The 23,962-nt window shown below is 42.7% G+C and overlaps 1 protein-coding gene across 1 annotated transcript in view; it reads left to right on the forward strand.

The window, feature by feature from the left end:
* Positions 1-7,159: 7,159 nt before the first annotated feature.
* The window catches only part of CCNYL1 (cyclin Y like 1), a 32,775-nt gene continuing 15,972 nt past the window's right edge, over positions 7,160-23,962 (forward strand). Inside the window, exons 1-4 of the mRNA XM_058840571.1 lie at positions 7,160-7,611; positions 19,836-19,910; positions 22,143-22,177; positions 23,853-23,953. Coding sequence (XP_058696554.1) covers positions 7,365-7,611; positions 19,836-19,910; positions 22,143-22,177; positions 23,853-23,953 — 458 coding nt within the window. The 5' untranslated portion in view covers positions 7,160-7,364. The remainder of the gene's footprint in view (positions 7,612-19,835; positions 19,911-22,142; positions 22,178-23,852; positions 23,954-23,962) is intronic.

Here is a 23,962-nt window from a genome sequence, read left to right on the forward strand (position 1 = left end):
GGCAGGTATAAATAGAAACAATCTGATTTTTTTTTTTTAAACTCTATCTAGAAACCTGTGTTGTTGATAACCCTTTGACAGCAACGCCTTATTCCAAATGTTTCTGTTCTACATTTGTGTGGAAACTTCTGGTTTAATCCTTTCCTCCCAAAATAAACAGCAGCTACTTCTGGTTGTCATTCCACTCAAATATGAAAATTGTCTTAGAAGTAAAGTTTGGACAGATATCTGCTTTGCTAAGAGCTTCCATCAACCAAATGAACAGGAGCTAACACAAAGCGTGCAGAAAAACCCAGAAAAGAAAGCAGTCTTTCTCTCTATGCATCACTGTAAGTAGCCATTCAAATGACTAGCACTGAAATGATTTAACAAGTTTTACATTTTCATCCTCACCAGTAGAAGAATCTTCCAGATTCTCCACACCAATAAAATAGATGGGGTGGTGAATCACTTGCTGTTAAATACAAAGGGAATAAAGCAGAGATTAATTTGGTTGATGACAGCTTGCAGTTGCAGAATTAAGACAGTCTCAGCTTGAAGTGATTTGGATCGTCTTTGAAACTGATGGGGTGAATTAAAAATAAAAACTTCAGTTTCTGCAGAAACTGGTGGGTTATCAGTAGACCTTAGAACTTGCTGCTTCTGAAAGATCCTTGCAAAAAATGTGAAATATTGAAATAAATGTATAATCCAATGATCTAGTGTTTCATTTCCTTTACACACAGAGTTAGATTAAACAGTGGAAGTAATGATCAAAAATATGAAGATGTATGATTTCATAGTGCTTGAGCTGAAACACAGGAAGTTTCTGGAACCTCTGAAGAGAGAATTGTTCCCATCAGTAATACTACATACATCCCTTCAGCCTTGCTTCTTGATAAACTGCCACATATAAGTGGCACATTTATTAAAGTGTCTTGTTACAGAAAGACCACTTAGGTTTTAGTAGAATTATGTGAGTGAGCTCTCAATGGCCTTGCAGGTCTGAAAGCGGACATCGTTCTGAAGTTTTAGTCAAGGAAAAAGCAAATTGAGACATCTCTTTGTCACAACCAACCACTGCATTGCCAGCTGCACTTCATTTGCTGGCAACCTCCCCCCACTTTCAGATGTTCACAGACCTACAGCCTTACCCACATCTCCAGCTGCTGAACTTGCAGGCCACGAGATGCCAGTGGCGGTTCTTGGGAGGGGAGAGTCCATAGCGCATGGAGCAAGACTGACATGTGAGCAGATGTGGGTGCACCCTGGGAAAGGCTGCTCCAGCAGCGCTCCCGGGAGCGCAGGGCTCTGGTGGGGAACTGGAACAGACACAGAGCAGGGAAAATGCTACAAGAACCTTTCTTTTGTGGAGTCTGAGTGTGTATCTAGAGGCTTAACATTAAGTGGAGAAATTTATTATAGGCTCTTTAGTTGCAGTGTTTTGCAATTGGAGAGGAAATTACAGTGCAAGCAATGCACTGTATTAATTTAAAACTAGTTAGCAACAACTAATTTTAAACAATTTAAAATAAATTTATGTGGACAGGCAGACAATAGCTATAGCATTCGTATAGATGCAAAGTCATTTCCCTCAGTGCAGATGTTACTCTTTTAAAAGAAGGAAGAATCCAAGTACATGTAATGTACAAGTAATGTGGGGGATTTTTTTATTATTTCCAAGGGTATTGTCAGTGTTTCTCTTGAGTCCTTAGAAAGAAAATCCATCAGATGATAGAGAAGATGGAAGGGTTGAGTCTAAGCAATTTCAGGTACCTTCAAACTAAGAGGGAGGGCCCCTTAGCACCACTGTCCAGGCTTTGGTGGCCCAGAGTTGGAATTAGAACTGCAGAAGGTTACCCTAAATAAACTTGCTGGAGGACTTACACATGCACAATTATGAATAAACCCACTATTCATGTTAATATTTGTGTTAAAATACTGAATAGCATTTTCCTTTTCCACATAAGAAATCTGTACCCCTGACCTGCAGTAACAGCTATTTCAAATACTCGATAAATCAACGTGGTGGTTCTGCCAGCCCAAAGTACAGCTTTGCAGGCCTCCTTCTGGGCTCCAGCACATCTCGAATTTTCTTCTCAGTTACTAAGCCTCCATTAAGTCTAACTTAGTCTTTGGTAACTGTCAAGCTGGTTTTATTTTACCTGAAGACAAAACAAAGGTAGGAGCAGAAGAGAGAAGCTAAGATAAAGGTTTACTCCCACATGCCTGTGCTGTGGGTACCCCTGCAGCAATCCAGATGCTCTCATGCCAGCCAAGCAGCTACTGCATTGCCTGTAATGACACCTTAGATTGCAGCAAAGGCAAAAGGAGGGATTTAATCAATGACAGCAGCACTGCAGTCTGTCCTTATGCTATCAAACACAGGTTCCCCAGCCCTGGTTTGCTTGTATTCACTGCTAGCCAAGGTAGTACAGAAGATTTAATAGTGTGTGAAACTTTAGGGCTATTAAAAATCCACCTCGGGTGTTCTGAATAACCTCCCAGGTTACTCTTCTCCCCCAAACATTGGAATATTCTATTTCCCTAACTACTGTTTTGCTCAGGGATTTTTCCCTTAAATGGCTGTAGTCTTAGGTTACTTGTCAGCTTCAAAAGACATCACACGTGCAACATTTTTGTCCTGTCAGCTGGTAGTGGTTTTCAAAACAGGATGCCTATTTTTCCCCCGATTATTTCCAAGTGAGACACAGAAGTCTGAGCTTTTGTTTTCAGTTGGTTATACAGGTTCAACCTGGTGATTCATTCTTCCTGCAGCTACATTTCCAGGAAAAGACAAAGCCCTGGCTCTTCTCCAAGTTATCCAAGTAGGATCAGAAAACACTCCTCCCCCAGCTGTGACACTTTCTAAGAAGGGAGAAATTGAACAAAACACATCCCAGAGTTGGTGTCATCACCCTGCAGACAGGCAAGGAGGTACATGACCTTGGAAAGGCATGTGCAGTACCAAGTCAGGGTGAAGATAACAGCAGAGTTTACAAGATTTAAGATTCTTGGTCGTGTGAAGCATAGCCAAGTGTGTGCAATGAGCCATTCTCCATTTCTGGGACTGATGGTGACTGTGAAGCTGGATGGTTTACGGGAAATCCTGCAATTTAATTTCAAGCCTTTTAGAAGACTCTCATCTTCTTGTTGCAGTTGGTGTGGACAAGGACATATGCTTGGAGTTGGGAATTTTTCAAGAGTTGTTACTCATAAAGAAGCTGGTACTTCAGTTTCAGACATCTCCTCTTAGGAATACTGCTGCTTGCTGATGAAGGGAAGCCTGGTTTGGCATCATGAGGCAAAGGACGATGGGGTTGTGTGGTTGTGAATGCAAGTGCTGAGATTTCAGAGAGGGAGTTAAATAAAAACCTGCACAACTCTGCCTACAAGGAACCATCACAGGAAATGTAAAGACTTGTCTGAGAAGTGGGGTTCCTTCGAACGCAGCTCACATGTACTCAGCAAATGGGCCAAGTAAAGAGACAGAATTACCTCCCCCTGTAAGCCCACAAGCCAAAACACAGCTGGTAGCACTAATATTAGTCCTGTCAAGCCTGGTAGTCTTCATTTATTATACATCTTGCAAATAATTATACATCTAGTTAAATTTATAGCTCAGAAGCTGCATTTAGTGGTTGGCAGGGTATTCTCCTCACTTGGAGTAGTTGGCAGGGTATTGCTCCTCTGACCTCATTAGACTAGCAGGAGGAGCAAGTCTGGTCCTTTGTATATTCAGAATAAACCACAGGTCTTTCTAATCTCTGCATATTAGGAGCAGAGGTCACTACTCATTTGGCTGTCATCACAATCTGATTTAGGGTTTGTTTCAAGATGCTTTATGGCCTTCTTTAAAGGCTGTGTTGGAGTTCTCCTGAAGTTTGCAGCAACTTCCTGAGAGGGCTTAAATTAAGATTTGTTTCCCACATTTTTGAAAGTTACTTTACTTTCCCTTTTGTGAAAATTAAAGCACAGGAGGGTTGCTGCACACTGGGTGCCCTGCTCAGAGGCAAGGGGTGGTAATGGAGAGTCCCATGGCACATGCCTCTCTTTCTGGAGCAGGAGGAAAAGAGGTTGGATCCCAACAGTCCGTAGTAAACTATTTTCAGCTCAGGCATTCATTATTGCCATGATCTGCCATCCAAAATGCCTGCTTATGCAAAATGTGGAACTAGGTATGTGCTGCCCATTGTACATCAAAGTAATTGATTTTTTTAATAATGGAAACTGTCTGATGATTCACTGGGGTAAATCAAGCAGAACAGTAGAAAGATGAGGCAAAAAATAGGAAGAGAACCAGGACCAGTAATAAATCATGATAGAGGGTATTCAGTGTATTGCTATAGCAGTAAGTCAATAGAATGTTAAGCTGCATAAATACAAGACAATGTGTTTCATTTCTGCAGGGTGTTGCTCAGACTACACCTATTAACAGGATCGCCTGGTTCTGCAGAAAATACAGCAACAGGTTTTGTCATATTATCCTGATAAATCAGATATGAATTAAGATTTTAAGAGTTACTTTGCCAAAATGGAGAAGGAAATTAATATTCCTCATCACTGCAGCTAAGGAAATCATGCACAGATGTGGAAAATTACTCTCTACTGGTGTATTGAGGTATGTGGAAGTGGAAGCTTAACTTCTCCTGGAATGACAGGGAGGTGGGACAGTTTGCTGTTTTCTGTGACTTCCAGGGATTAAAGTCAGCTTCCTCTTGCTTAAGACCTACATGCATAAGTCCTAACAGGGAAACAGACTACTGATTTCTTTCCTCCCTCTGCATGTTTGTATAAATCTCAATACTCTACAACAGCACTAGTGCAGGGGAAGAGCAGCCTTCATCTCTCCCGTTGCAGAATTACACACTGAGAACAAGTATGAAACCCATGGGAAACTTCAGCCTCTGGGAAGCAGAGGAACAAAAACCTTCACACCCAAATAGCAGTGAGGCACGTCACATACTCCAGCCACTCCAAGTTCCCAGCATTTTTCACCTGTCGGCACAAGTATGTGGGGCTCTGGCTGTTTGCCCCGATGGCTGGGCCCTGGTGCTCAGCTGCCTGGTGAGCCACTTTTGCTCACTTCCTCACCCTTGAACAAGGATTTTCCACTGCCCCAAACCGCAGCTTTGGCAAAGGATTCCCTTTAGGCTGCTCCAAAGCTGAGAGTCAGCAGAGGTCCCGGCTTGCTGCTGGGATCCCCCTAGGCACTTGCTGCAGCTGCACCTCCCTTTGCTGAAGCCAGGCAGCCCCACAGCACATGTTAGCACGGCTGCAAGGAGCAAACTTGGCTTTAGATGCGGACACTTGGCATGGCTACTGTCTGGCTGAGGTGTGCAGATTTGCCCGTGGCTCCTACCACTGCTCTGGATAGAGCAGCTCACCTCCATCGGCATAGAACCACTGGAAGGGCCAGCAGTGCAGCACGAGTGCAGCTTGCTCCGCTGCTCCAGCTTTTGAAAATAGTCAGCCAGGTGCAAAGAGTGAGGGAAGGTATTGCTCTTCTCCTGCAAGAGTACATTATGCCAGTTTTCATATTATATAGTGCAGATGCAAGCCAACTCTTACTCTTGCTTGAGAATTAATTACTTCAGTAAGCCACACCTACCCTCTAGCTTCTTCTCTTTCCTCACCATCCTCACAAAAAGTCAGTGGGTGCAATGCCAGAGGGAAGAAAACACCAGTCTCTGAATGGCTATTTTGCATGAAGCCCCTTTTTCCCCTCCCTGGCTCAGGTCAGTGGCTCCTGTTCCACCCAACAGGAGACTGGCTCTTCCTACAGCTGGGAGCAGGACAGGTGGCCTACAGCTTTCCAAGACGAGTGCAGAGGCTGCAGAGGGACTTCAGTTGGCCTGAAGTGGTTCAAGAAGTGCTGAAAGTAAATCTTCCCCACAGCCCTCGTGTAATCCACAGCAAGGTCAGATTCCTCTGGAGTAACAAGGCTTGCAAACTGTCAGTAACATGTAGACAGACTTAGCTAACACATTTTAGAGAAATTGCTGGTAAGTGAAAAGGTATCATTCATCAGTCTGAGGGAATAATCCTCATATAAGACTATAAATCATTTGGTTTGTCCCTTTATTGTGCCTAGGATTAAGTTGTACATATTCTGGAAACACAGCATCTGACTTCCTCTCTTCAAAGAAACTACACACAGCTGACCCAAAAACTCCACGTTTGCCGTCACATGGGAGAGCCAACACTAGGATTTTTCCTACAAAATTGAGTAAAACCCTGAGCCTGCTTATCTTTGGACTAAATGCCAGCATGATAGCAGGGTTTTGTGATACTTTTGTGTTCCTAAGTCTTCTGCAGAGCCATTCTTATCAGGGGCCAGAGTTAAATTTCTGTAGCGATATCGGGTTGTTTCATTGCAGAACAACGCGTGTTTGTGTTTATCAGGGCCTCTGACTGCTGTGGGTATCTCGCCCTCTAATCCATCTTCCCTGGAGTGTATTTGAACATTCCAGTCCTCTGAGGAGCTCTCAGGTAGCTGAAACTCAGCAAGCAAATACACAGCTGCTGGGGGCTTTCAGTGGTCCCTGGGGATGCCGGCGGCCCCGTGCCGTGTCCCTTTCCCGGACTGCTGGCAGGTACCGCTCACAGCAGCGATCTGAGCGCCCAGCGAGCGGCGGGAGCGGCACAGCTGAGGCTCTGCTGCCGGCGGCCCGGGAGCCCTTTCAAGGGAGGGGAGAAGCCGGCCACGGCCTGCTCCAACTCGCAGGAGCGGCGGCGGGGCTGCCGGCGGGGCAACGCTGGTGTTGTGGCCCGTGCTCGTGCGCGGTGTAGTGGCGGCCGCTGTCCCGCTGTCCCCCGCCTGTCCCGCTGTCCCCTGCCTGTCCCGCTGTCCCCCGTCTGTCCCGCATTCCCGCTCGGCCGCTCCCGCCGCGCCCGCAGCACGTGCACGCCCGGCCAGCGCGAGCCCCCCGGGGGCGGAGCCGAGCGCGCGGCGCCGAGGGGGCGTGGCCGTGGGGGCGCGTCTGAGGCCTCGCGGCCGGCGGTGCGTGCGCGCGGGGAGGCTCGGGGAGAGGGAAGGGGGGGAAACACGGGCCGGGGGAGGGCGCGGCGGCGCCGCGTGACGAGCCCCGCGGCCATTGGCGGAGCGGCCGTCACGCGGCGCGGCGGCGGGAGGCGATTGGGCGGTTGCCGGGCGGGGGCCGGGCTCCCCCCTGCGGCCGCTCGCGCGAGGCCCGTGCTCGCCGCGCGCAGGAGGCGGCGGGGCGGTCGCGCGGCCGTGGGGGCGGGCGGCGCCGCGCGCGGCCGGGGCGGGGGCGGCGGCGCTGAGCCCGCCCCGCGCTGCGACCCGCCCTGCGCCCGCCTCCCCTCCCCCGGCCCAGCCCGGAGCCGCGCAGCCGGGGCCCGGCGGGGGAGCTCCGAGCTCCATGGGCAACACCGTCACCTGCTGCGTATCCCCGGACGCCAGCCCCAAGCTCAGCCGGGCCCGCGGCGGCGGCGGCGGGGCAGCGCCGGGGCCCGATCGCTGGGCGGACGCGTACCAGGCGGCGGCTGCGGCGGCGGGCGGCGGCGGCGGCGGCTCGGGGTCGGCGGAGGCCGAGTCGGGGGACTCGGATCCCGGCGGCGGCGGCGGCCCCCACCTCCAGCACATCAGCGACCGGGAGTTCCCGGATGGTGAGCGGCGGGCGGGCGGGCGGGGGGCGCCGGGCACCGCATCCCCGTCCCCTCGGTGCCCCCGCTCCGCCCGTGTGGGCACCCGGCGGGCACTGGCGGCCCGAGGCGCGGCCCCTTTGTCCGGCGGCGGGGGCAGCGCGGTCCCGCCGGCCCCGCGGGGCTCGGCCCGCGCCGCACCCCAGGCAAAGTTCCCCGCGGCTGTCACGGCCCCGGCGGGGCCGGGGTCGGGCCGGGACCTCCGCCCGCGGGACAAGGCTGGGGCCGCTCGGCGAGTCCCCGCCCGGGCCAGGAGCGCCTCCCCTCCCCGGCAGCGCCCGGCCCTGTTCGGGTCCCGGAGAAGAGTGCGGGGAACGAGAAGAGAACGTGGCGGAGCCCCCGGGTGCTCCTGGCTGGGGTGGAGAAGCCTGGCTGCTCGTTTCTCCTTAACTATGGAGTCGTGACTCGGTCGCAGTGTTCGGGCAGATCGCAAAAGCTGCTGCATTTCCAGTCTCTGTTGAACAGGAGGAAGGAAGAGGGTGTGTGGGGAGCAAGGGAATTAAGAATTACAAAGATTGTGTGCATATGACATCACCGTGGCTGGACGTGGGTAATTTGTACTCTGGCTGTGCAGGGTTGTAACTGTGGACTCATGACACCGGCGTTCCTTGTCGCGTAGCGCTCGGTGTTCCCAATTTGCTTTCCCTGGATTCATGGGAAAGTACGTGTGTGCCGCTCAGATTCCTTGCAGTTCCACCCGGAGCAGTGGTACCTCACAGACTGGCTCTGTAAGGCATCTCCTCCCGAGCCGGGAGAGCTGCAGGGCTGTGCTGCGGGAATTCCCGAGACATGTAACAGGTTCAGGGTGCTCCTGTCTGGCCGGGCGCTGCTGCAGCCGCACGGCGCAGTCTAGCACCTCATGATATTCAAAACTTACTTTAATTAACAAACATCTTGCTGTTCCTCTTCGCAATCATAACCACACCTATGCGAAGTATATTCCTTTGGAAAAAGATAGGCTGCCTGACATCTTTAATGTGCGGTGCATACAATAACAATAATCACTGTAGTCCATACTCTTCTTGAACTTAAGAAATTAATTTTTTTTGCTGTCAGACTCGCTGCAGAAGAGTGTCAGGAGACCTTCAGAAATGGAATTATTAAACTTGCAGGGTTCTGCAGAGCACCATATGGTGCAGCTGTTCCAGAAATGAGATGGAACAATCAGCCCCTTGGATCTCCTCTGAGACAGCTGTGCAGTGGTAGAAATTATGTTCACTGCCTAGGAGAAATAAACCTTTATTTTTGCAGGAAGATTATTACAGAACTCTCTCAACTCATTAGGGGAGGAGGAGCTAAACTCTCTAAAGATTCTAATAAGCCAAGCAAAAATGCCTAAGCTGAACAAATCTCCTCAGGAATAAGTGTTGTGTTGTTTGAATCTTTAGTATGTGATCATGTCAACTGTGCTGAGTAACAGATTTAATTGTGAATTCATCCATGTCTCAGGACTGGCCTTGAAGTAGACAAGTATTTAATTTTCTTGAATTTGCAAGCCTGAATAAGAGTGTATAGTCCAAGAATAAGATAGTAGCTATCACAAATTTTACTTTTGTGGCTATGGAAACTTTAGTCTTGAGACAGGAGATAATCCTAAAATTAGAACTGCATAAGTAGTATATGTTTAAGATGATTTTAAAGATCACTTTTTACAGTGGTATGTGGTTCACTGTTGCCCTCCAAAGTTGATCTGCTGCAACTGATAGATGATACTTGAAGTTTTCTGATTGATATAACTCTTTAGGGGTACAGAAAGTATCAGTTTGATACCATTCTTAAAATAAAATTCTGGATAGTCAATCTTAAAACTTCTTGTGTTAATTTTTACATGTGTTACAAAGTGTGTGTTACATGTGTTTAACGTGTGTGTTACAAAGCACTCCCCGGATAGAATTGAAGCAGTTAACTTCAAAATGTAAAGCATGATTTGTGAAGTCTGAAATCAAGTGTTATGATACAGGCTTTATGAAGAAGTTAGAAGTGAGACAGCTATCTGTTTAATACCTTCTACAAAATAATAAATCTGTAATAGACCAGATAGCAATGCTTATTCCTCTTAAACTCTAGGATGTAAAAGCTGTTGGCATACTCAAACCAAGCAAACAGTCTGCATGTTTCTGTGCAGTTGACTACTGGAAAGTATAAGTTTCCTTTGGGGGATAAAACATATCTCTGTAATTGATTATTGTATAATGTCATAGGCTAGCTAAGATGCAAACTTAGTCTGTAATGAGAACCTACTGACTGCCCTTTTCTTGAATCCTTTGGCAGGGAGAAAGCTGCAAGGAAAAAAGATCATTTTGGCTATTTTTGTTCCATGTTCTTCAGTCCTAGGAGTTTCTAAGAAAACAGCTAAATATATCAGAAAGCTAGCATTGAAGTGGGACAGAGATGCTTCATTCCTTAAATTTCTACCTCTGCGTTGTTTGTTGTCCTAAAGTCTGTCTCAAGTACTTTTTGCTCTTGTTTTGCTAAAATTGAATGTTTTGATTGTATCAGGAATGCAGAAATTACCAACTGAGCTTTGGACTTTTTATTTTGTGTTGTTTCATAGCTTTGTGTTGCTCTTTCATAGCAAGTGGAATGTGTTCCTCGCAGGTCTGTGCTCTTAAGTGAGGATTATTCTGTAGCTTCTCCAGCACTCTCCATAACAGACACTACTTTCCAGTCAGCACTGCTTAGATTGTCTGTATCAGATCAGAAAGGAACAAGAAAATTCTCACTTTCTTAAAATGGGCAGATTATGATGCGGTATTTATGGTTGACAAAAAAGCAGTGGTAGGTGGAATGGAGGTAAAACACATGGTAAAACTGAAAGTTTGATGTTTCAACAAAGGTTAATTCAAACAGGAAAGGTTCGTCAGATCCTCTACTGAGAGAATGTAAAGCATGACCTTGTATTTTATGGGTCTCAAGACCCTGAGCCATAAACTGGTGCAAACTTGCTCTGAATGAGAAATAAGCCTGTATTTGTGGTTTGATATGCTAAGCCAAGACAGATTAAGTAAATGGAAATACACATAACTTTGAAAACAGAAGTTTCTTCCAAATAGGTTCATGCCTATTGCTAATATTAAATATCAAAGTCTGCCATGAAAATAAAGCAGCTAGTTGACTTTTCAGCTGAGCATTAAGTGTTCCCTAATCAACAGTTCAACACAGTTTGAATTGACCAAAAAGGCTTTCCTATCTAGTTTTAGTAATGGTAGCTCTTTGATCTTAGTGTGCCGTTTGGGCTGTGGTGATTGGTTTGGTGTTTGGTTGTTTGGGTTCCCCCCCCCCCCCGCCACCCCTGCCAATGTGTGTCTGCTAATATTTATTTTGGGCTCCTTTTTTTTTTTTTTCCCTGAGATTTTTTTTTTTTCTGGTTATTTGAGGGAAGACCTTATGGCTGACACTTTCTTGCTAGATCCCTATGTTTAAACATAGATCTACTTCCTCAAAAATTCTTTGATCCCTGGATAAAACTAGAACTAGACTTTGCTTGGCGGATGTTTCTCACTTGCACTGGGAAACATCTCCCTGCAGTGCTGCTGCTTGCTGAGTTTGAGCAGAGGTTTGCCTGGTTCTCTCAAACCAAGGGGAAGACCCTACTGAAGTGATGGCACAAAGTGAGCTGGTACCCTCACCTGAATAACTGGGGGATGGAGAATGACGAGGGAAAAGACAGTCAGGGATAAGAGGGAACAGCACATGGGATCAGGAGAAGAGCTGAGTGGGATGTGATCATCACACACAGGTTAGATGGGAAGGGGACTTTGAAGAGGAGAATTAATAGGGATGTAGTAAGTGAGGTTTAGCTGGCTAGTGCCTAGAGTAACTTGAAAGCTTCAGGTTGCCTGCATGCTGCAGTTATTAAACAGTTGAAGATGAACAGATATTTTGATACATTGATTGTCTGTGATATGGTTGTCTATAGCAGCTTGTCTATAAACCTCCTTGCACAAGGTCTAAATACTGTTCATTTGTTTCTCTTATATAATTTCAGCTTATTTCAGGCATGTGGGTGGAGGTTTTTTCCTTTTTTTTTTTTTTTTTTTAGTTCAGGGTTTTTTTGTTGTTGGGTGTTTTTTAAATCCTAGTTAAAATGTTAGTTAAGTTGAAACACTTTGGTGCAAAGAATCAGCTTTTTGATGCCAGCAGCAGTTTTCATCACAGGGAAGATTTAATCATCTTGTGTTGGTTTTTGTGCCCCTCTATTTGAAGATCTGTAGCTGCATAGGTTGACAAATACCGTTGTCTATTTGGACAGACATGAAGACAGAGGTAAAAACCAAATGATGCTCTGGTGCCTTTCCTTAGTGTTCCCTCTCCTTTTTCCCTTGTAGTTTTTCCTAGTAGACATGAGTTTTTCACCTACCTTGGACTCAGTCTTGGTTCCCCATATGTCAATATCCCTTTCCAAAAACTGACCAGACATTCATTACAAAGGTATTTATAGCAGTTGCAGATAGTCTGTGATCTTGACAAATATGAACTATTGGACTTTCTGTAAGCCTGAAACACCTTCTGTGTTGTTGCCTTAAGAAGCTTGATGCCATGGCCTCTAGAAACAATCTGTGAAGTACCTGTAGTGGAAATGACTGAATCACAAAGTCATCCAGAAACAGCCATGAAACTGATCTACAGATTTGGGAACTGGAAATAAAATAATTCATTGCTGCAGTATAGAATTTGTATTTCTGTTCTTATGCTTGGATGCTGCTGGCAACCAAAGAATCATCTATCCTTTTTCCTCTTGAATAAGTCTTGGAGACTTGTAGCAAGCAAGTAAACCTTAGGTTTTTAAGAGTAGTTGGTATGGAACATGAAGCTCATGTGGAGGAAGACTGATTTGTGTTTCTGGTGTGTTTCTTCAGGCTTTCAGCATAACAAGTATTGAAAGGAAATATAGAATCAAGGGTGTTGATGAAACTTATAGAACTAAGGAAACAAATTCATTTTAATCTTTACCTTTTTTAAAAAACTGGTTCTATGTTACTTACCTCTAGCATCCTTTTCCTCTGCTGGCTTTCTTCAGAAGATTTGCTGTTTTCCCTCCTACCTGCAGGGTAGTTCTGTGGCTAAAAGTATGTGTTCTTTCAAGAGTGATCATTGTGGTGAGGTCATACCAAAAAGCTGACTAACAGGGGAATGAACTCTTGCACAGCCAACAAAACACAAAACCCTACTCCTCCCAGATTATACTGCACGTTAAATGAACATTTCTAACAATGTTTCTTCCACATACAGAGACAAGGAAGATGTTACTGTGGGGGGCAGGAGGGAAATTCTACCAAACATTAAGAACCCAGACCTTGCATCTGGAGATCTTTGCCAGCAAGTTTATGTTGAGATTTTTAAACCTATCTGTTTTTTCTTCATTACATCTAGAGTTTAAATGCACACTTTTATTTCACTCACCAGAAAAATAATGTTTTAAGAAGAAAACTCTGAATGTTTTGATTTCAAGAGATAAATGAGGAAGTACTGACTTAAAAAAAACCTTGGTGCTATTTATTTAAATGTGTAGTAAAGGCAGATTAATAAAATTGAAGATCCTCCTTGCAGGTCATGTGAATATCAGGATTACCTTGTCAGGTAGCATTCTACAATATTTGATGAGCTTTTCATGTATATCACAGCTTTGCTTCTGTTTGGAGTTCTGAAAAGGTCTCGAATCATTGCAGTAATCAAACACTGTTGATTTTTTTCCAGTGTGAAAACTAACACTGGCTTGTTATGAAATGTGTCAGTCAGGCTCAGGTAATAAACAGCTGAATGCCAGTATCTTTCAAAGACTAAAAAAAAGCTTTTCTGTAAAGCGCTTGGACATGTTTTGTTACGTGGGTAGTTATTTTTCTTTTACAGAACAAACTGCAGGTAAGGTCCAGGCTTCATCTGAAGTTTGCAAATGTGAGCAATTGGAAGAGGTGAAAAACATACCATGTGGCAGTCCATCAGGTGGCATGTGACACCAACAAACACTGCAGTGTGTCTGGTCACCTGCAGATACTACCTGAGACTGGAATTTCTGGTGCTCACCTGTTCTGCTTTCTGAACTATGGCTTGGAAGTAAGGCAGAGAACATGTGAGGAGTTGTTATGGGAAGGCTTACTCTTGCTGTTGTCAGCATAGATCTAAGATTCTAAAATTTGGTTGCTCTTTAATGTGTACCAAAATTTTTGGTTTAGTTGGTGGTTCTTTGAGGGTTTTTTTGTTTTGTTTTGGCATATCAGTTAGAAAATTAGAGCTGTGGACTTCGACTTTAGCCTCTGGTGATAGTGAATTGTGTTATGTGTGAAGGTCGGTGTGGGGAATAAAAAGTGACAGCATAGAGCTAATTCTTTCTCCTTGTCCTTTAAATGGTCCTAAATTAAATGCAGTACAGGAACACATCCCTAGCAAAATGTTAGTTACTTCTACGATCTAGCTTGTGAGCTACTGTTTTCCTTCTAGTTCAAAAATAAAATCTTAGGGGCATCTTGTTTACCAGTGTTTTAACTTGTCCTGCTTTTGCTGTGGAATTTGGGGCACTCAGGGTACCCTGCCTTGGATAAAATCTGTAGAAGTGCTTATAACCCTGGCAGGTACATCAGGAAACGTGTGGAAGCCTCCTGGGCTCCGTTTGGTCCCTGCAAGGATGGGTGTTGTGTTGTGTGGGACAGATCTCTCAGCCAGGTTTCCCCAGCAGGGGCTGTGAATGGGGTGCAATAGGATCATGTTGGAATGTCCTGTGGAGGCTGTAGAGAGTGGTGTGGATCCTCCTGCACTTTGAGAAATGAAAAAACATTTATTAATATGATACTGATTTTTTTTAAGCTACAGAAATTAAGAAATTACTTAAGCCCTACATAGTCTCCAGTACTTAATATATATTCTGCACTTTACTTTCTAAATTCTTCTGATTTTAGTAGCAAATTTGAAATGTTTACTGTGTCAGTTTCTCCAGCCCAGTTCTGGAGTGTGGTGCAAAAGAGCAAATAATTTCTTTCTAATTAAGAGAGCTTGTTGTATATAGAAGTAATTTCTGCATCCTTCCAAAACATCAGTGTGTCCTTAGATATGTGCTGGGTGTTGGTAATGATATTACTTTTTCTCTAGTACTGCCATAAAGATTAACTGATAGCTTTTAAATAGCTTTAAAACATCTTTCTGTGTCTATTGTGTAAATTCACAGTATTTAGAAATAATATTTTAACAATCTTTCAACAATGAGAGTTGCAAATGGAAAGCAACCTATACGTTCTGGGCTCTCTTGTGCAGTTGGAGTGGCTGAGATGAATAAACAAAGCAGGTTAAATTTAGAAACCTGAGTTGTAACTTTCCTAAAAGGTTTTGGGAAAAGAATTAGAGTAACATAATGTGAAGGAGAAATAATTTTATATCAAATTATTGTTAGGAATAACAGACTTTCTGAAATGGATTGGCAGATTTGTTAATCTAATTTGTTATAATTTTTACATCTTTATTGGGAGTGTTAAGTGGCTTGCATCTTTATAGCATAAGGTAATGAAATATAAGGGAAGCTCAAGCATTAGTCACAGCTAGTAAGTCGTTGAGCAAGTGACAAAACGCAATTTACAGCAAAGAGATTATTGTATCATTTAATGCTTTAAATATGTGCTGTATCAAAATGTTACCGCTGTCTAAAATAGCAAAGGATGGGGCTAAAACTGTTAAAGGAAATGCAATAGTTTATTGTTCTGAAGCAGTGAAATTATCAAAGGGCTGCTACTTAGTGACATCTTTGACAGGATTTATTCACGGGATAATACATGTAGCACGATGCAATGTGTAAAATGTGTTTGTAATAATTAGAAGTCGCCCGTGGAGGTGTGTAAACCATAGATAAGTAGCTACCATTATAAATTCCTAAAACCTACATACATTCTTACATGGCATGGATAAAAGTAGTCTTCATGTGAATTTTGTGTTGTGGAAAGGATGTAAGATCTTGAGCCAGGGCAGAGGATTGCTTTTAAAATGGATGTGATGTGTCCTGTGGGGGGCTGTGTGCGCACAGCAGCAGCAGAGGTGGCTGAGAGTGTCTGAAGTGCAAGCGAGCTGCAAGGGACTCCTCCAAGGGGGAACGGTGGCAGAGGGAAGCAAGTTCAGGCTTCCCTCTGCCCCACTTGGAGCCAGGGTTGGTTTGACAAGCTTGGTAGTACACATGAGTAAATGGCTCTGAGAGATGCAGAGAAATAAGGGGGAAAGTTGTTTTAAACACACTGTTCTCAGACAGGTGAAGAGCCCTTGTGTAGAAGCATTATTCTGCTCTCAGACCTAATTTCTGGTGGTGATCTTCCCTTCTCACCTTATTTTCAGTGAGTGTGAGGGTCTGATAAAGTGTTTTGATTTCTATTGAGTTAATAGCCTCTAGAACAAAAATGTTCTGGAGCTGTCTTGCTTTTTATATCATCCTGTTGTTCCTCTCATTTCTCTCGTTCTTGTTTCTGCATGTTTTAATTCATATTATTCCTGTTTATCCTGTGGCATATATGCTTTCTTTTTCTGTTAGCTTTCTGTGAAGCTTGACTTTTCTGTCATACAACTTCTACTGCAGCTTTTACACAAGAGTTACCCTTACTTTCAGGGCTAGTATCTTGGCTTTGGACTCGTAAGTGCTACCAGGATGAAGTATTAAGAGTTATGCTTGGTTGGGAGTCAAATTGTTTGCAGACAGATTTATCTCTTCCTCTGCCTTTTCTTTTGCTGTTTCCCATTACATTTTACCTCTGCTCATGCCCTTATCTGCCTCTTGCCTTATGTTTCCTTCATCAGCTGTATTGCTGTTGCTTTTTGGTATTTCAAGAGCAACACTGGCAGTTTAGGACGAGCAAATCACATGACTATTTTTTCCACTGCTTAGAAAAAAGCATTGTCCAGGGAAAATGGCACAGGCAGGATGGTTAAAATTCTCAGGCAGCTTATAAGGGGAAAGCTATAGGGAGGTGTCTGTTAAATGCATTTCTCTTTTCAGTCTCTTGCTAGACCAAAGCAGGTACCCTGTGTCTGCTCATGCCACGTTATCCTGGAATAACAAACCCAGCTACTTTTCACCCAGCTTGGTCTTGATCATTTCTGGTGTGATTTTGTACTGGGAGCCATGTGATGTGTCTTGAACTTCATTAATTTAACACAGATTGTATAATCTGTGCTGTGGATTTAATGTGCTGTGGGTGCTGATACACCTGGCATCATCCAGCCGAAAGCTCCTTGTGTCTGGCAGAGCCGTCATGGAACCGGAGCCAGTGCGATCCTTTCAGTTCTGTTCCTCTCCTTAAATGTGTGCACTGCCGGCTTCAGGGGGTTGACTCATGTGGTCTTGTCAACTTTGTGTCCCTTGGTGCCTGCTGTACTGCTGTGCATCTTCTTGCCTGGAATGTCAAGAAGATATTGCAGACACTTCTTGTCTGGGATGAAAGTTGGTTATATTCATTCTTGTGCTTTTAGTCCTAGACCTGATTTCTAACATGTAAGGGACATGGATATAAGGACTGGCAGAGCACAAGAAGAGGCAGAAACAATGTAAGAAGTGAGCATTAACAAATCACATGGTTTCAAAGTAAATCAAAACCATAGGGAAGCCAAGATAGTAGTGAATTTTTTTATTTATTTATTTTATTTTTTTTTATGAGGTGAGGGAAAATGGGTGTTATCCTGAAAGTCTCTTCCCTGGGAAAAAAAGCATCTGTCCTGTTTAACATTTATCAGTGACATGGAGGAAGTGATGGAGGATGCCCAAATTGCAGATGACAGCCAGCAGTCAGTGTGCTGGAGGCTGCATATTCAGAGGGACACTGGGCCAGCACCAACCTTATGAAATTCAGCAAGGAGAAACAGAGTCCTGTGTTAGGAGTTACTGACTTCAGTAGCCCTTTTCCTTCAGTGTTCCTGTACATTTTCCTCCCCAGTTTTCCTTGCTGCCTTTCCCTAAATATGGCCCAAGACTTGTACAGTCCTACAAGTCCTTCCCTACCATTCCACTATGAATTTCATAGCTCTGTAGGCATTAGTCTCCCTGATGGGAAAGGTGATCTAGGCTCTATGGACCCTCATTGGAAGTTTTCAAGGCTCAGCTCAGTAAATCCTTGAACAGCCTCATGTTCTACCAAAAGTTGATTCTGTTTTCAGCAAGAGGTTGAACCCAAGACCTCTGAGACCTCTAACCTGACTTACCCGGTTATTCTAAAAGTTGCTGCTGAACTGTAAATAAATAAGTTCTGAGTTGTTTGCTCTGTTTGCATCATAACTTGCTGATAACAGTCTGTATTTTAAGTCTGCATATTGCAGTCTTTTTTGGTCTGTTGATGATACTTCAGTTACTTGTAGGCTGGCAAAATACTTCCACTTCTGAATCACTGTTTGTGTTGGGTTTGTTTGTTAGTGCAGTGCCAGCATTAAAAGCTGTATACTGTCTCTTAAAGGTGATTTAGTTAAATCAGTGTTAGAAACTTGCCAGACTTGTGGACAAGTTTTAAACAATTTATACTATTTTGTTAACGTGCTACAAATGGTACTTAAAATGTGGCAATATGGCGTGCTATTGCATGCTGGACTTTTTATTTTTTCAGAGAGAATCAACTGTGTATCAGAACATGAGATACGAGCTGCGAGCAAATTTCACTCTAGGGCATGTAAGCCAGGACTTCTTACATTTTAACTGTGTGAATAAATTCAGATATCTGTTCACTGTGTACTGTGAATGAGCACAGTAACGTGACAATAGAAATACTGGTTTTGTAAATGAGCTTTTTAAATCTTCACAATATGGTCTGCTTTCATGGCTGACTCTGGTCTTTTTGAGAGGAAGGGGGAATTCACTTTTGAACAGTCTTGGTGTTCCTAAACAGATGTTGGCTACATTACTTAAACAGTAGAGATTCAAAATAACTGTGGTCCACATCCTGGACCAGTGCCAGAGCAACAGGGTTGGACTAAGATCAGCGGTGCTGGAAAGCCCAGTACTTGGAAAACATGGAGGTCTGGATGGCAGTGTTGTGCACCAGTGGGAATCTGGAATGAGAACTTCTGGGAACTCACGTACTTCTGTAGTTACATTCCCTTGCTGATGCATGGGGGCTGTGGCTATGTTGTGGGGAGGTGCACAAACATTCACACAGTCAAAACTTCAGCACCCAGGCAGTTTGTGGTTTGGCAGGGTTCTGTTGGTTGGGTGCATAAAAGATTATGTTTTTTTTTAATTAAAAGTTGATGGTGATTCTTAGATGGCTTTGCTTTTTAGGGGTGTGGCAGCTGTGTTGGTGTTCCACCTTGAACACTTAAAAGTGGAAGTGCTCATGCACAAGTGTATGTGCTTGTATGACTGGCATGGCATAAGAATGACACTGTAAATGTATGCAAAATTGCTCTTTCCAGGACTTACAGGACCACAGTCCTAGATTATTCTGTTCATGTGTTCACATAAGTCACTGTGTCTGTAGCATGACTTCCTCAGAGCAGCTGTTTCTTCTGTCAAAGCTAAGGCAGCTCAGAATTTCATCATGATGGTCACAGTTTCATCAACAAACTTTTGTGATCACTTCCATTTTAATCTAAGGGAGTAATATATCCTCTTTTAATGCCATCACTGCTCTGTTGTGGCAAAGGATTAAGGCAGTTATTTCTTTCTTCAATAACTCTATTTTAGCTTTACATGGTTTTATTTGAAATTCCCAAAGAACTGAATAGTGTAAGCTCCATGTTTTGATATTTATCAGCATTGTAAATGTTACTTATTAGGTTTTTCAGTAAGACCACAGAGATTGTTTCCGGCTGTATTTGGTACATAAAGCATAGAGGGAAAGACCACAGAGGGAAAGATCAGCAGTGATAATTTTTTGTTGTTTTGGTGTATTTTTTTTTTAAATTAGTCTTTTGATAAAGTTCCAGCTTTCTGCTCACTACTGGGCACATGCCCCACACCCAGCTACCTTAACATGCAGGGCCACAGATTGACTTCTGAAGATAAATGGGTTTTTTGAGATCTCCCTGTCCACTTCGTTGGGTTTTTTTTCAGAGGGAAAAATGTAAAATTTTTATTCATCTTTGCAAAAGTATGATTTTGTTTCAGAGATAGCCCATTCTACATGGGCTTGATCTTGTTTCCATCACTGTGCTTGAATACTTGGAGGCTGGGTGGAAATTGTTGCAGCTTTCATCTTTAAATTAAAGGTATCTCATTTTTTTTGTCCTTTCTGTTTCAGATTTAGCCTTGGAATCTAATCCATCTGATCATCCCAGAGCAAGCACAATTTTCCTGAGCAAGTCACAAACAGATGGTAAGCTAAGGTTTTTTCCAATTTAACAAAAAACAGGAAAAAATTAGAAAAATAACCAAATGTAACAGCTCAAGAACAGTGCTTCAATTTTTTCAAAGCATAGGGATTAGTAATATATGTATTTACACAGAAATGTGTTTATAGACCATTTTACTTAACACTTGAAATCACTTGATCTTTAAAATGCTTAAGCATCAGATTTCAGTGTGCAGATCCTAATAGTCTGAAGGAGCAAGGATCTCTTCATTAGTGTAATTCAAGTTTCAAGCAATGGTGGGTTTTTTAATGGCCAAGGACTGTTTCAAATACAGTTTTAAAGTAAAAAAACCTGTAGTTAAGAAAAGAATTAAATTCTCTGTAATAAATAATAAGCCTAAGCCATTCGTCTATATCAATTACTTCTGAATATGTTTTAAACTGTTTGAATAGTTTTAGAGGATAAATACTCTCCAATCCCAGTTTTAATTACATAGATGTATTGGGATTTTCAATTTCTTTGCAGATCCAATGTTTACATGATAACTCAATTTTGAAACAGTTGCTATAGCCTATGCATTCCAAAAGGCTTTTAAAAAGTGGGGGCATTTCTATATTGCACAAATAAAAGCAAATTCTGAAAACAGGACATTTTGAAGTTGCAACTAAAAAAAATATAAGATAATCTTTTTTAAATGCTTCTGTTTCTTTTATAGTTGTTTCTTGTTTGAAGCACTGTTTTGCTAAGAAAGTGATGCACTTGAGGTTGGATGTGTTGATGGAAAGCTGCAGTGTGTCTTTTAACTTGACACAGCTTTGCCACAGAAAGTAATTATTTTGACAGGTCTGTCAGTTGTTGTCCTGTTATTCAGTCTTGTGGCAAGTGGTAGAATTGTCAGTTGTATCAACTTTGCAGTGCTCAGATAATGTGAGCAGTGGGAACAAGCACTAGCCCGGCTCTCCAGAAGAGATGATACCAAGGAAATGTAAAGACCTCTTTTTTTGGGGCCTCTGAGGTCAGTCTTCAAACAGCCAGAGGCTCTGACCTGCTCGTTTCAGACACCTCTGAGATGAGCAGTGCTGAAGGTGCAGCTCACATGCTGACAGAGTTCATGAACACTTTCACTGTGCAGTCTTCCAGCCTTGCTGCAGAAAATGTTCAAACTACGTGAACAGGCTTGTTGGGGGTAGTATTGCCTTCAAACGTCATTTGGTTTTCTTCAAATGAAATGTATTGAATTGTGTAGACTTGTGTTCATGTAAGAAAAGGCTCCTCTTAATGAGGTAGTAACTATTAAACTATTCTGTAAAGTTTGTATTAAATTAATTGATTTTTATGGAGAAGTCAGGCAGAATAATTTATTTTCTAATTTCCCTCATTCTTCTTTAGTTGACCTTCCATAGAATTAGTAGAATTAATATCCATAAGTTCTCTCTCAGTGAGATGCTATCAGGATGATGAGTTTTGATTTATGCAAAAAGACTAAAAAATGTGGATACTCTTTTCCAATTGTCAGTTTTTCTAAATATGTAAGAGAACGTGTCCTGCTGAAGAGTGGGAATGATCTGAGGTTAGAACTTTGGAGAGGTGCCTGTCCATGCTGGTCACATTTGTATACTTTGTGCATGTGTGCAGCTCTCAGCTCTCCCTCACACACTGCTGTAATTGCTGCTGTCACAGCTGGAAGTTTAACCTTGCAGTCTCTTTTGAAAGACAAACACAGTTTAAAATGATCAAATGACATGGTTGCAGTTGTATGATAAATAGGACCACAGCTTGTGCCAGCATCCTCTGTATAGTGAAACAGTCTTTTACCTTCTGCTGTCTAATAGGAGGAGAGAGAACATGTAAATAATGCTGGGCACCTCACTTCTTCCTTGGGTGCATTTGACAGGCTCATGGTGTGCTGGTTTTGCTTCTCTTTGCTGTTGGATGGTGGACACTGTCTGTTTGAACTACCTGAAATCATCCTGTTTTTCATGATACACAACATCTTTTCAAAGCTGAGACATTTTTCCCCTTAGTGTGATGGGAAGTAGCTGTTCCTGAGTGTACATGTGGGTAGACAGAAGGAGTATGTTCCTTACTACCTCGATAAAACTTTTTTTTTTCCCTCAAACTACTTTTCCAGACACCTAAAGTAAAATTCAAAACTTTGAATGCTCCCACACTTTAGAAAACTTGGTTAATATAATGACTTTATTGAATGTAAATTGGGAAACCTTTCAGTTCACATTCTTTTTCCCGCTTTCTAGTGCGAGAGAAGAGGAAGAGTAACCATATAAATCATGTAAGTAAACTGTATTCTATGTAAATATTAGGATATTGGGTCAAAGACAAGGTCAAGGAAACAACTGTACTAGTTCTAGGTATATAGTCTTACACATGTTCCAAATCCTTGTTAGAAAGGTGAAACTGAATTATCTTTGCCTATCTCAAAGCAATAAACAGGCACAATATCGCAAAGCATAGAATGGCTGATGTCAAAAGAACAAAAATGCATTTTTTTATTGTCAGTCTTAACCATTTCAGAACAGTAGAGAAGAAAATGTAAGCCAACCTGTCTGTATTTTTTTTAAACAGAAATAAAACTGCATTAATTTCTCAGCTGAGATGGCAAGTCTTGAATGACTTGCTGATTGAGTATTGCTATGGGACTTATTTTAAGAAGTGTATCCAGTATGAAAAAAGAATGAACAAATATCATCAGTGTAATAAACAAATGATACTCCGTTAGTTTTAAAATCTGAAAATATGCTCTGAGCTTCTTCCACAAATATTATTTGGCTTGGACACTTCACTTACCAAAAAACCAGCCAAAACAAAAAAGATGCAATGTCATTAGTAAGTGAAATAAAGTGAATAAAATCATTGACTAGTAAAGGGAAGAATGAAAGTTAGCAACATAAAGTTTAAAAAAATATCAAAAGTGTCTACTGACAAAGTAGTGGTAAGATAATGGTATTTCAGGTCTCTTATTTTGCATGATTATGCAAGGAGAAAGAGTGGGGATGATTCTTATACCTTTTTTTTTCTCTTTCTTTTTTTGTTACAATTCCAACTTTGGTCTGCCAGTACCAAGGTGAAGTGTGATTGGAGTGTTTTTGCTGACAAACTTCAGCTGGAAGGGGAGATATTCCTAGGAAGCTGTTGAGTTTTGAAGGGTGTGAACATTTTCATAAGGAAGACTTTCAAGTTTTAGACAAGGCATTTAAAAAAATTCTGGTGAAAACTAATGAATGTTGAATTGTTTGATTAGAATTCCTCCCTCAGTTATGATGTCCTATCTGTAGTGCAAGGCATTCTCTGAAAATGCTCAGGGAAGCCTGGGTAGGGTTATATTGGAAGATTTCTTACAGTACAGAATGGATAGGATTAGGATGGGTGATGGAGCATATTGCTAGCTCTAAATAATAATAGCAAAAGTAAGGGTAATAGCAGTACTCTGTTTCCAGATCCCAGATGCTAAAACAGGACATGTGTGAAGGGACCCATGCCAGGAAAAAGTTTCTCTTTTTTGAAACTCTAACATGACAAAGCCCCAAATGTTAAACTGGATAACCAGAAACTGTGAAAGGTATAGGATATAAAGGAAGGGAGATGGTGATTATGGAGTCACAGGGAAATCTAATAGAGTACATCACAGAGAGCGAAGACTGGGACACAAACTGACAAGAATGGAATGGGAGAGAACTGAGAAAATCAGGATTTGCTACTTTAGCTCAGCTATTTCTGATGTAAATTATCTAAAAACATGTTGTGTAATACAAGGGATGGTTTATAAAAGTATCTTACACAAAGGAACTAGATGGCTACAGGGTAGCTTACATTGCAGCCATCCACAGGGACCTGTGCAGTAACCATTGGAGGTGTAAAGCCAGTACTCAGTGTGCTAAACAAAAGCTTACAGAATCACTCTTCTTGAATATATTTCAGTTCTTTTCTTCTTTTTTTCTTTCCCCAAGGTTTCTCCTGGTCAGCTTACGAAAAAATACAGCTCATGCTCAACAATATTTATAGATGACAGCACGGTCAGTCAGCCTAACCTTAGAAGCACAATAAAGTGGTAAGGACC

This window comes from Poecile atricapillus, chromosome 5 (assembly GCF_030490865.1).
Source record: "Poecile atricapillus isolate bPoeAtr1 chromosome 5, bPoeAtr1.hap1, whole genome shotgun sequence".
In the NCBI taxonomy this organism is placed as follows: Eukaryota; Metazoa; Chordata; class Aves; order Passeriformes; family Paridae; genus Poecile; species Poecile atricapillus.